At 43.4% G+C, this 13,655-nt stretch overlaps 1 protein-coding gene across 5 annotated transcripts in view; it reads right to left on the bottom strand.

The window, feature by feature from the left end:
* Positions 1-13,655, bottom strand: part of RFLNA (refilin A) — a 53,580-nt gene that overhangs the window by 17,543 nt on the left and 22,382 nt on the right. For all 5 annotated transcript variants that reach the window (XM_061602890.1, XM_061602891.1, XM_061602892.1 and 2 more), the window contains one exon: positions 5,326-5,435. In XM_061602890.1, the coding sequence (XP_061458874.1) occupies positions 5,326-5,435 (110 nt within the window). The remainder of the gene's footprint in view (positions 1-5,325; positions 5,436-13,655) is intronic.

The raw sequence follows: 13,655 nt of genomic DNA, 5'->3' as shown, positions 1-13,655 counted from the left end.
GGGTGACCTTGGGCTAGTTATTGTCTCTCAGCCTAACCTACCTCACAGGGTTGTCGTGAGGATAAAATCAAGAGGGGGACAACCATGTTTGTATGCCACCTTCAGCTCCTTAGAGGGAAGGTGGGATGTAAATGTAATAATAAAATTTTAAAAACCAAATGTAGGTCAGTATTGATTACCCTAGGTAGGGTGGAGACAGACTGATGGCAGCTTGCCTAAGGCTATGGGCAGAACAAGCCTGAGTCATGGAAGCTGGCGTAATTTTTTAATTACAAAAAAATATTTAAAAAAAAAAAGAAAAAAGAAAAAAAGAAGGAAAAGGAAAAAAGTTTTTTTGCAAAGATACATCTCAAACAGTGTATGTATATGTACAACAAAAAAGCATTACTAATAATATATTTCTATATGTGGTGTAATTTAAGCCAGCGTAAAATACAGCAGATCCAAATGCCACTCAGGAGCAAGGCTATTGCTGGCTCAGCCGGTCCAAGCCTGGCCGAGGGAAAACAAGCCTGTAAAGCTGTGAAGTGTTTTGACTTACACCACCCTTTTTGCCAGTTAAGTTCAGCCGGGTTGCCAGATCACGGGACTGAATTGAACAGAGTTAGGATCCAGCATAAGCCCCACTGCCTTGGTCCCACACCTGCCACTCTCCCAGAATGCCCACTCTTTCAGAGCTTACATCAGCATAAATTATGCTGGTCCTGCCTCAGCTGGCTGAGCTGGGATGAACAAATTAAGCCGGCATATCTCCAGCTGAACTGGGCTGAGCGAGTTACACCTGTATAGCCAGGCTGCACCGGGAACAAGCCGGCTGAACTGAAGATCCTCCAAATCCTAACTTGCTCATCCCAGTGGATCTTAGGTTTGGATTATGCCCTTCATGAGTCAAGTTCATGGCAGTGGTAAATTTTTAAGCCAGGAATCTCCTGGTCCAGAGCTCAGTCTCTTACCCACTACACTAGCTCAGTAAGTGGTGCTGAAACGACACCCTTGGCAGTGTGCTAGTTATCACCATATTTATTTGGAATTCTTTAAAAAAAACTTTACCATAAGGTCCCAGAGCAGGTTACAACAATAAAATATAGAGTATCAATTGTACTTCATTGTCCCGCCTGCTTGAGAGCACTGGCCCATCTCTGAGGCAGCCTAAGACAGTGGTGGAAACCTGTTCCCCTCTGTAGATATTTCTGGACTACAACTCCCGCCATCTCCAACCCCTGGCCATGCTGGCTGGAGCTGATGGGAAACTGGAGTCCAACAATATCTGAGCTTTCCACTCCTCCATGTTCCCAAAGGAGATATAATTAGTGTTAATATCTCACTAATACGTTAGGCAACCTTGCAATATAGGTCAATATTATACAGCTGTATACTATAGCCAGCGTGGATTTTTCACATTTATTTATTTATTTATTATTTGATTTATATCCTGCCCTTCCTCCCAGCAGGAGCCCAGGGCGGCAACCAAAAGCATTAAAAACACTTTAAAACATCATAAAAACAGACATTAAAATACATTAAAACAAAACATCTTTAAAAACATTTTTTAAAAGCTTCCAAGACATCTTAAAAAAAAAAAAGTTAAAAACATATTGTTTTTTAAAAAAAGGTTTAAAAACATATTAAAAAGCAATTCCAACATAGATGCAGACTGGGATAAGGTCTCAACTTAAAAGGCGTGTTGAAAGAGGAAGGTTGAAAGAGGAACATTGCATTCTGCAATGTTAAATTGAAAATACCCCCTATGCCATTCTGATGCTTCCCATAAGCTCATTTGAAAACAAAACCTTACAAAACTTATAGTCCTGAACTCAGAAACACTTGCTTAACACCCCTCTAAATTTTCATGGCAATACACAAAACAGTCAGAGAGAATGGAGAGTTCAAATCTAAAGAGAGAGAGAAAAAACTCCAGCCTTTTTGGACTTTTTTCTGAGAGTTCTCATAATTTGTTGAAATTAATTAAAAATCAGCCATGCTCACAGAGTACCTATAATCCTGTTACTGACCTTGCCCCATACTCTGACCTTCATCTTCTGCAGTTTAAAAGTTTTAAACAATGCCTAGCTGATTTTGAATAAATTTAATAAATTTTACATTGAACTGAATGATAACATCAGGCATGCACAGTAAGAACCAGTGTTCTAAAAGCCAGACACACAGCTGCTGGGCTTGCCCAATCGGGGGCCACACCCACGCCAGACCTTTATTACACTTTAGACAGTCATGGCTTACCCGAAAGAATCCTGGGAAGTGTAGTTTGTGAAGGGTGCTGAGAGGAGACTCCTATTCCCCTGAGAGAACTCCAGTAGCCAGAGTGGTTTAACAGTCAGCCGCTCTGACTGAAGCTCAGGGGAACAGGGCGTCTCCTAGCAACTCTCAGCACCCTTCACAAACTACACTTCCCAGGATTCTTTGGGAGAAGCCATGACTGTCTAAAGTGAAATAAAGGCCTGGTGCGGATGTGGCCAGGGACCGCTTTGGTTTAAATTTGGGTGGGACGCTACATGTGCCTGCTGTAGAATAAAAAGGTGGGGGAAATGCTGAAAAGCAATGATACTGTTTACAATGTTTTCCTTTTGGGAAGGAAAGGGGCTTCCCCTCTGCCCAGTGCCTACCCACCCATTCTCCTCTCCTCCCCTTCCCTTCCCTGCCCCTCCTCCAGGCCAGTTTCACTTATCCTAAACATGACTGCACAGAACCCCCCCACCAATGAACTCAAAAAGCATGCAGATGAACAAACCTACCATCCTCCCTCTTTCCCCCTCCCTCTTGGCCCTTCCCTCCCTCTTCCTTTGCCCATCCCTCCCCTTCCAATCCCCTCCTTCCCCCTCCCCTCCCCCTTCCTTTGCCCCTCCCCTTCCAATCCCCTCCTTCCACTCCCCTCTCCCCTCCCTTTCTCCTTCCCACTCCTCTCTCCTCCCCCTTCGTCAGTTTATCTATCCTAACCATGCATGGGAGTAAATCCAATTGAACTCAATAAGCATGCAATTGATCAGACCTGCCTTTCTCCTCCTTCCCCTCTCCTCTCCCTTCCATCTCCATGCCCCTCTTCCTTCTTCCTCCTCCCCTGCCCACTCCAGCCCTCCCTCCTTCCCCCCCAGTCAGTTTTACCTATTCTAAGCATGATTGCAGAGGAATAAATCCCAGTGAACTCAATAAGCATGCAAATGATCAATCCATTCTCAGCAAATTTGTACAGGATCCCATTTCACACCTCCTGGATTAAAAAGCAGAGAAATTCACTAATATGCAAAAAACCTTGCGGTTTAAGAACGTACCTATAGCTCATAGATATTTCTATCAAACTTTTAAAAGCAGAAAAATTGGGCAGTTATAGTGAATGCACCAGGGCAGCATGAGACCTGACCTCCTCTATGAGATATTGGACTGCCCTACACATTTGTAAAAATGCAAACACAATTTGGCTTGGTCTTTCACAGTCCGATCCACTTCCTGTATAGCTTGGAAGAATGTGATAATATGTGCTTCTGAGCATACAGTGAGTGGTGGCAACACCTGCAATCAGCCCAAATAATAGAAACAAAACATGTGCTGTGCTGATCTTGTTTTAGCAGGGAGGAAGCAACAATATTAAGATATAGTTGATAGAGTTCAGACAGTCACTTTAAATATGTTTGATTTACTTTGCAATTTTAGTGAAGTTTCCTATAGTAAATCATTTTCTTTTGCTTCTGTTTCTGTGAATATGTGAAGCACAGCAACACTTTGCAAAATATACATTAAAAAACTCCAAAAACATTTGTGGAATAATGGCGCTGACTATTCGGCAGAATAGTCTCCAGTGTCTCAGTTTGCACAAGATAAAACAGTGGGAGGTGAAATATATTCTAGCAAATTTCTAGATGTGCTCTATGTTTTTAATTGACCATGCCTACCTTTCCTTAAATGAAGTGGTGTAAACATAGCGGGCTGAAAACATGCATCTTGGGCAGGGCAAGTTTGTTTTTTCCAACAGCTATAGTCATTGCTTAAGTAGCAACACATTGTAATCATCTGAATTTACATCAAACTGCAGTTTCAAGTTCAACTGTTAATTAATGCACCCAAAATAGAAATAGAACAATACCTCCAGTTTGAAACACAAAAGGCTGTCTTCACCATCATATGACATTGACCAATAAAAAGGCTTTGAAATTAATAAAAATAAATTTGACACAGTTCTCTAGGAAGAATAATGAGGGAAATAAAATTTTCTATATTAGATTCTCTGTAGAAACAATAGTATCACAGGAAAGAAGCAAAGTAAGAAGAACACCAACAAACATACAAAAATATACTTCTCCATCTTTGGAGATGGCAGGTGTTGCCACCACTCACCATATGCTCAGAGGCACATGTTACCAAATTCTTCCGAGCTACACAGGAAGTGGATCAGACTGTGGAAAACCATCCCAAATTGTGTTTGCATTTTGACAACTTTGTAGGGCAGTACAATATCTCAGAGACGAGGTCAGGTCTCGTGCTCCCCCGGTGCATTCACTATAGCTGCCTAATTTCCCTGCTTTTTAAAGTTTGACAGAAATATCTGTGGGCTATAGGTACATTCTTAAACAGCAAGGTTTTTTGCCTATTAGTGAATCTAACTCTGTTCAACAAAAAAAGATCCAGGAAACTGGGCAGTCTGCAAATTATGGGGCTGGGTGGGGTGGACAAGGAAGCAGAGGAAGCCTACCCTCCTTACCTTTCGTGATGGCCCCTTTAGCTGCAGGTTTTGGAAGGCCAAAGAGAGGGTGATTTATCTTTCCCCCCATAACTGGAGCACTGGGAACAGAATGGGCAACAGAACCACAGTTGCAACAGAGACCAGCTGCCATGGCAAGCAAGTGAACTTTCAACCACTGATTTTCCACCCACTGTGAGCTGAGCTACAACAGGGACAGCCAACATGGTGGGCCTCCAGGATTTGTTGGACTCCAACTCCCATCAGCCCCCAGACAGTTTGGCTGATGGTCAGGGATGGTGGGAGTTGTAGTCCGGCAATACCTGGGAGGGGCATCACATTGGCTATCCCTGTGTGAAGTTCACCAACTCACTGAGTTCAGGCTGCTCAACAGCTGGCAGTAATTTTCTGCCTCAATCTGAGATGAAATCAATGTGAGATCTAAGCAGCAACCCTTTCTTCCCCACCTCCTCATGCTCTCCTGTTATTCTCCTGCATTCACTCTTTTTAATTTCAGCCATTCCTTCTCCCCCTCACTCCTCCCCCAACTCCAACTAAAACACCCATCAAACCATTCATAAAAACCACTAATCTTTTGCAGGAGGAGGAGGAAGCACAAAAGAAAAGCCATGTGTTACCTAATTTCTTGCGCCGGTTCGGGGTTGACCTCTATACTTTCGCCAAAAAACACAGGGCACATCCGAGGCCTTGGTTCTGATGTGGAGGCATTCAGAAGAAGATAAGGGATCTATGGGGGGGGCAGACAGGAAGAGCAAAACGGAAACACATCAGGAATTAGGACTCTGCTGAGATGTTTACAGTTGAATCTGTGATGAGTTTTAAGCACAGGTAAGAAAAGCCATCGCCACAAATCTATTTAATTCTCACAAGCATCCTAGTCCCTATAAATATCCTCAATTTCCACAAAGGCTACTTCAGATATGTGCCAATTCCAGAAACACCACGGATTGCATCCAATGCTAGCCCTCCTTGGAGTAGACTCACTGGGAAACCTTGGGCCAGCTACCAGTAGCGGCAAATTCACAAATGCAGAGTCCCCCCATGATAGTCACAGCCACACACCCTCCCAACCCGTGCTGGGTTGAGAATGAGATCTTCGTTAATGTCTTCTCCCACAACAACAAAATGTCCACAGGGGCCAATAAGCATGAAAAGGGAGAGTGTTAGCTGCTGTGAAGAGTCTTCTCAGTGGCTGACTTACCTCCTTTCACTCTGATTGGCTCCCATCTGTAGGAAAGGACAAGGAAGCATGTCAGAAGACTCTTCTCAGTGGCTAACACACTCCCCCTTCATGCTGATTGTTTAGGATGCTAGAGACAGGGACCCTGCTCCCAAAAAAGTAAGGAGTCTAAGACCCCCCTGGGCCCCCAGACAACTACACCCCTGGCCTAGCCTACCTCACAGGGTTGTTGTGAGGATAATATGGAGAAGGGGAGAATCATGTATGCCACCTTGAGCTCCTCAGAGGAAAGGCGGCATATAAATGCAATAAATCAAATGAAACAAATAAAAACTAAGCTTCTAATACCTGGTTAGAACACACCTATTCTCTCAGGCTTTTGGAGATATTTAAATTATTTTGGTTTTACTTGGTGCCTAGGGCCTTAGTCTATGTGGTCAACTGCTGTTTACCTGTAACTGTTTTTAGATTAGATTTTAGTTTACAGTAGGGTCCCACTTTACGGCGCTTCGCTTTACAGCAATTCGCTAATACAGCGGTCTCAATTAGATGCAATTAGACTAAAGCCCCACTCATATGGCGCTTGTTCCACTTTTATGGCGGTTTTCGGGCATCACGAGCCATTCTATTCAATGAGTGCTGCTCTTCAGCGGTTTTCGCTTTTCAGCGGGGGTCCGGAACGTAACCCACCGTATGAGTGGGGCCCTACTGTATAAGGATTATATTGTTTGATTCATCTATATTATATTCTTAGATATTATGTTGGACAACCATCCTATGATTACAAAATGATAAAGGGCAGTCTATACATTTTTGTTAATAAATAATAGGAACCAGTGCGCTTTTTTTTGTCATGAGGTACCAGTACTCATATCCTGATAAAAGTGCCGTGGGTGCCAGCACAAAATGGCTCCCATGGGCAGCAGAAAACCAGGCGCCAGGATTTTGAACTGGCGAGTACTGTCACACAAAAAGGCACTGATAATAAATGTAACTGATAAAAAGTGACATTTTAATCTGGTCAGGCAGACCTCTTAAGTTATGGCATTTGATTTCATACATCCCAGTTCCAATGGATTCCACCTACGCACTGACTGCAAAAACGTTTGAGCACCAGGAAATGACTAGTTGTCTGAATCCAGCTTCTCTCCCCCCCACCCCCCTCTCTCTCTCACTCACACACACATAACCAGATGAAAGCTTTATGTACCATTATTTCCTGACTACTCCCACCACCACCCCTCACCAACCACACACCCCTTCCCATCTGCTCGCCTGCCCAGGGCCAAGATTCTGTTCTTTTCTTTTTTTCTTTTTAAGGACCTGCAAGGAGGCAAAACCAAATTTAACCGCGGGCTTCCCTCCTGCTGAGCTCAGCAAACAAGCCCATCCCTGTTACACAGATGTTTCTGGGTTTTCAATACATCAATGAAAAACGTATGAGCAGGGTCCACCACTGGCCCAGAAGAGTGAATTTTATGACATGGTTGAGCTTAAATGGTTGCCTTTTTGCCATCTTCATTTTGCTCCTGTGCTACTGAGGCTTTTAATGAGAGCATGAGGTAACAACACATTGGGAGCAAAAACGCCACAGGAATTTGATTCTCTGAAGACTCATTGCTAAGAGGAGGGGAGCAAAAACTTTCTCTGTGTCCCATCTAGGGCGGAGGCATAGTTCACAGCAACAATGGACAGGGCCTTCTCAGTGGCTGCACCAGTAACTATGGCCCTTTTTGTGGCAGCCTTTCACGGCTTAGCAAAGACATTTTTATTCTGGCATGCTTTTGCCTGCTAAATACCTGCTTTTTGTTTTTGTTGTTTTGCAAAGATTATGTTTATATTTGTTGCATTTTTTAAATATATTTTATTTTCTATGGGTGGTATTCAACATTAGTCCCACTCAGCGTCTCCTCTGAGTAGAACCAGTTGAATAACATCCACTGGAGCTTTATAGAGCATCTTATGGGGGCAGGGAAGGGACAATCCATGGAGGAGAACCCACCAAATGCAAACCCCTACCTGTCTCATACCGGCCAGGGTGGAAAGGGGAGCACCTGGGAGGAAAACATGTCAACTCCAGGGTTAGTGTGTGTTCCCTCCCTTGGTGGACTGTGCCAATGGAATGGAATGATCTACCAAACACATGACTTTTTCAGTGACTCCAACAAAGAGACCTTCTCCACCTCCAAACACGGAAGTCCGCAGTATGCTATGGCCTCGTGGATGCCCTCCCAGGGACAAGTGGAAGCTGATCCCTGTTGGGACTGGTAGGATAGAAGGCAGGGAGGAGTTGGTGGAGCAGGCAAAGCCAGAACCAATTAGATGGAGCTAACCTATTCTAATTTTTTCCCTATCCTCCTCATCGCTGAGTTCTGCAAGTGGCGACTCTTGACACTAGGGATAGAAAGATTTGTCAATTTCAGTTCTCTGAGTTTCTCATTTTTCCAATGTTAAGTTCAGTTCTCTACATTTCTGCAACAATCTTTGATTTAAAAAAAAAATCCTCATGAAAATTATCCATCATTTTAGTGCAAATTTCTCCAAAAAAAACCACATTTGTAGGCAGTTTTGACAAAGGTACACATTTTTGCAAGCCATTTCTCATCATATCATGCCTTTTATCATGTTATTTTCATTCCTATATTCATTTTTATGCACACTTTCCTCTAATATATGTATTTTTGTAAATGTTGTTTAGTTGGTGAACTGCATCCCAAAATTCCAATAAATGCAAATTTCAAAGGATGGTTGTGTTTCGGTTCTCTCATTGTTTCGGAAAGTGCAAATTTGATAAATTGTGCTTGAAATACAAACTGAATCGAAATCATCACCCATCCCTACTTGAGACTAAGGCTGCTTTCAGACATGGGGCTTACTGTGTTAGTTTAACAGATTAAAATGGTAGCGCTTCTGTCCTGATTTCTAAAACTCCTTTCAGACTGCAGCACCCGTCGCATTAAGGAACAGCGGCTTTTTCAGCCGATATACCAGCATTTCACACAAATGTCTTTCATGCGGCTGTAATGAAAGTCTTGTTTTTGTCCCTCACCTATACACATGCACGCTGTAGTTCCCCACTGTGTAGGAGGTCTAAGTTCTCGTCCTGTCACCATGCAACCCCTCTCCCTTTACCATCTGACTTTTTTTTAGTTGTATAGACAGGTACGTGTGGGAAATGCTGCTGCTATCCGCACCTATGCCAGAATACCGATACAATTTTTTGTCAGGCAAACAAAAAACAAAAAAACCTGCTTGCCTAAAGGGTGGGGTTGCACTACATCCTGGGATGCCTGTCATACGACCAGCTGCAGCAAAAAACTCCCGCAATGTTCCAAGCTCCCAAGCTTGCAAATGATTATTTCTGGTATTATTTATCAAGAAAATTAGTGCAAAATTTGCACTACATTCCACTAGAATTCCAGAACTACTTTGTACGCCATTTGAAAGATAAAATATAATGTGCAAATCAACAGGTAAGAAATGATCAGAACAACAAAATTAAGTGCAGCGTGAAAGCAGACTATGGAAGAGAAGGGCTGGCAGGCAGTACCATCCCTTGGACTGGATGTAAGAAAGAAGACAGGCCGAGGGCAAACTGAGCTTGGTGGGGGGCAGTGCCCCATTTGCCCAAATGGACCAGGCTCCTCCACTGGAGACCATAGACTTGACTATGTATTTTTACTGTATTTAATAGCATGGTGATTTTAAATGGTTTTACCCGAGTATTACACAAATGCTAGAAGGGCAGCATAGAAATCTCCATCTCACAGGAAGGGGTGGGCAAATCTGTCAGTTTCAGTTTCTTGAAGTTTTTCACTTTTTCCAGTCTTCAGTTTTCCACATGTCTGCAGATTTTTTTTAAAAAACTTCATGAAAATGTATCTGCATCTTAATGAACGTGGCATAAAATTTTGCCTAATATAGACATTTTTGCAAAGCATTTCCCCTAATATAATGTATATGCATTTTTTATGGATACTTTACCCAAGTTTATGCATTTTTTACACATTAATTGGCTGGGGAACTCCACTGCACAATTCGGAGAATGGTGAATTTTGAATTATGGTTTGGTTCCTGCATTGTTTCAGAAAGTGCAAATTACTTAGGTTTGCCTTTAAATTCAAACTCAACTGATTTTTTCCCGTCACTAGTCAAAAGCAGGCAGACCCTGAGTCAGACCCTGCCCTCCCTCCAGGCCTCCCTATCCAGCCCTCACAAATCAGGGATCTCAAATCAGGGCCCAGATATATATATTTTTACTTTTGGTATTACATTTTTATCCTGCCTCTTCCTCTCAGAAGCTGAGGGTGGCTCACATGGTTCTCCCCTCCCATTTTATTCTCACAACAACCTAGGGAGGTTGCTTAGGCTGACAGAGTATAACTCACATGATGTTAACCCAGTGTGTGGCAGCTATGAAAAAGGCAAACCCCACATTAGAGGTCATTAGAAAATGGGTTGAAAATAAAACTAATATTATAATGCTGTTATACAAATCTATGGTGCAGCCATACTTGGAATACTGAGTGAGATCTAGCTGCCACCCCCCAAAAAGGATATTGTAGAGTTTCAGAAAGTTCAGAAGAGGGCAACCAAAATGACCAAGAGGCTAGAGCAACTCTCTTGTGAGGAGAAGGCTATGACATTTTGGGCTTTTTAGTTTGGTGGCGGGGAAGCAAGTCACAGGCGGACATGATAGAGGTGTACACAATTTTGCATGGTTAGACTACAGAGTGGATAGAAAGAAATTTTGCTCCTTTTGGATAATACTCAAACCCGGGTCCTCCAATGAAGCTGAATGGTGGAAAATTTAAGACAGACAAAAGGAAGTGCTTCTTCATGAAGCACACTACGCACAAGCTGTAGTGCTGGCAGCCAACTTAGACAGCTTTAAAAGGGGATTAGACAAATTCATGGAGGGCGATAAGGCTATCAACAGCTACTAGTCATGATGGTGCTGGAGTAGATATGCCTGGGAATCAGAGGAGGGGAGTGCATTTTTGCACGCGGGTCCTGCTGGTGGATTTCCTATAGGAATCCAGCTGGCCACTCTGAGAACAGGATGCTGGATTAGATGAGCCTTTGGCCTGATCCAGCAGGGCTCTTCTTATGTTCAGTGCACTTTGTACCTGGGTGTCCCCAATTTTAGTACGACACTCTAACCACTATGCTAAGCTGCCACTGCTGAGCTCACTTGGGGACTTGGTCAAGCCACTGTCTGTTAGCCCCCAAACCCAAGAGAAAATCAACAACACTGACCTCCTTACAGGGTTCTTGTGTGTCACAATATAATGCATGCGAAGCACACTGAGTGCTTGGAAGTGTTATAGAAATGCCAATTATATCATTATTATAGCCACTGTTCTCTCTGGCCCAGCACCTCAGCCTGTACTCATCCTTCACAAACAGACTGAGCTACATTAGACTGCCTGTCCCCATCAATCTCTTTCCCATCTCAACTCTTAACTTGCTTCCAGATCACCAGACCTGACACCATCTCTTTATATTACCTTGGTACCTACAGCTTCCACTTAGCTAATGTGGCTATTAACAGCTGATAGACATATTCTTCATGAATTTATCTAAACCTTTTTTTAAAAAAATAATTAAACAAGAATACATTCTTGTGGCAGTGAGTTCCGTAAGTCCTGGTCAGCAAAGAAAACTAGCAACTTAAGGAATCGTCTGGACTTTGATCCTTTCTCCCTGGCACATACATTTTGTAAGTGAATGGCATATTTTTTTTATCACGGTGAAGCATTCAATCTTCCCCTTCCCTGTCTGAAGTGGCACAGTCCAGCATCATGTGAAGATGAGAGAGTGAAAGCGAATGGACTGGAATCGAGGACTGAAAGGGAGCATAAATGTGTGAGTGAACGTGAAGCAGCGAAGGAAGAACAAGCAGAGAGCTAGGTAGTAATCAGGTAAAATCCAGGAAAAGAAACAAGAGACAGAAGTAAGACACTGACTAAAGCAGGAATAAGGGAAAAGAACATCTCACAGAGAGAGGAGAGATCACAACTGAATAAAAGCAGAGCTTGGGAAAGTTACTTTTTTGAACTACAACTCCCATCAGCCCAATCCAGTGGCCATGCTGGCTGGTGCTGATGGGAGTTGTAGTTCAAAAAAGTAACTTTCCCAAGCTCTGAATAAAAGGCAATGGCAAGTTTTGCCAAAGAGGGAGGAACTAGATAGGAGAAAAGGAGGTTTGTAAAGTCTGGGGTAGAATGTCCCAGTGGCTGCAGTATAAATAAACAAACCTAAGAGTGGGCCTACTCATGAGAAGAGCTCTAACCCTGAAATGTCAAGAGGCTCACAAGGTGGCTGAAAGGAAGTAAGAGAGGAATTCTCACAGACTGTAACTCTCTCATAATCCCAGACCACTGAGCATACTGACTGGGGCTCATCGAGGAAGCATCCAACAGCATATGGAGTGTCACAGGTTCCCTATCCCCGATGTAGATGGAACCAGCTTGAAGACAGAAGCTCTTAGAGCAGCCTTTCCCAACCAGTGTGCCTCCAGATGTTGTTGGACCACAACTCCCATCAGCCTCAGCCAGCATTGCCAATGGCTGAGGCTGATGGGAGTTGTGGTCCAACAACATCTGGAGGCACACCGGTTGGGAAAGGGTGTCTTAGAGGCTGGGTCTGGCAACCAAGAGGTCTTCTGTATCTTTAAAAGTTGTGCAGGTGGAAGGGAGAATTCCACCTTGTGGTTTTTCCTCATTACAGTGTTGCAAGAACACCTGCACTTGGCTGACTTTCTCTTCTCCTAAAGATACAGGATCAGTCTCAGGCCCAGAACCTGGCAACCCTATCAACGAAACAAAACATTGTAAGAGGTATTGATCATATGAGATAAGGGCTACAAGCAATACATTATTTTGGGTTTACTTATAAAGCCCACTACCCACTTCTACAGGCTTGCTTATTTATTTATTTATTATTTATTTATTTATTTATTTATTTATTTATTTTCATTTATAAACCGCCCATAGCCAATGGAGAAGATGAAGAGTTCTTAGACAGAACACTGGAACAGCAGCAGCAAAGAGAAGTACAGGAAGTGGAAGAGCAACAGCATGTGGTAGCAGAAGAGGAGACTGCTTTGGAGAGGAACAATGAAGTGGAGGAAACTCCGTGGGAAAGGGTGACAGTTAGGAGCAGAAGAGCTAGAAGACACCCTTCACCAGTGGAACTATGGAACTGCTTTCGAGGATGAGACTGGAGAACAGCCTGTGGTAGAAGAATTGCAGGAGACCCCGTGCAACAACGAGCAAGAGGCTGAAGCTCAATCAAGCAGGGGCAATGAAACCACACCCCATAATAAGAAGGGAAGAGTACTAGTAGTGGGAGACTCCCTATTGCATGGGATTGAAACCCAAGTATGCCAAGAAGATCTGTGGACTCGCCAGGTATGCTGCCTACCAGGAAGACGGATTAGAGATGTGACAGAAGGGTTGCCATCACTCATCAAGCCCACCGACAGGTATTCCTTTCTCCTCATCCATGTGGGAACAAATGACACTGCCAAACGGAGCTATGAGGAAATCGCATCAGACTTTGAAGCTCTGGGAAGGAAACTCAAGGATTTTGGGGCCCAGATAGTTTTTTCATCCATCCTTCCAGTACTTAGAAGCGGAGTAGAAAGGGAAAAAAAATACTCTGTGCGAAGTCATGGCTACGAAGGTGGTGCCGACATGAGAGATTTGGATTCTGGGACCACGGGCTATACTTCCTGGAAGATGGACTGCTGGCAAGTGATAG

The sequence above is a fragment of the Rhineura floridana genome, chromosome 19 (genome assembly GCF_030035675.1).
Source record: "Rhineura floridana isolate rRhiFlo1 chromosome 19, rRhiFlo1.hap2, whole genome shotgun sequence".
Lineage (NCBI taxonomy): Eukaryota > Metazoa > Chordata > Lepidosauria > Squamata > Rhineuridae > Rhineura > Rhineura floridana.
The sequence above is the reverse complement of the archived record's forward strand: the minus strand, read 5'-3'. Positions and strand labels throughout refer to the sequence as shown.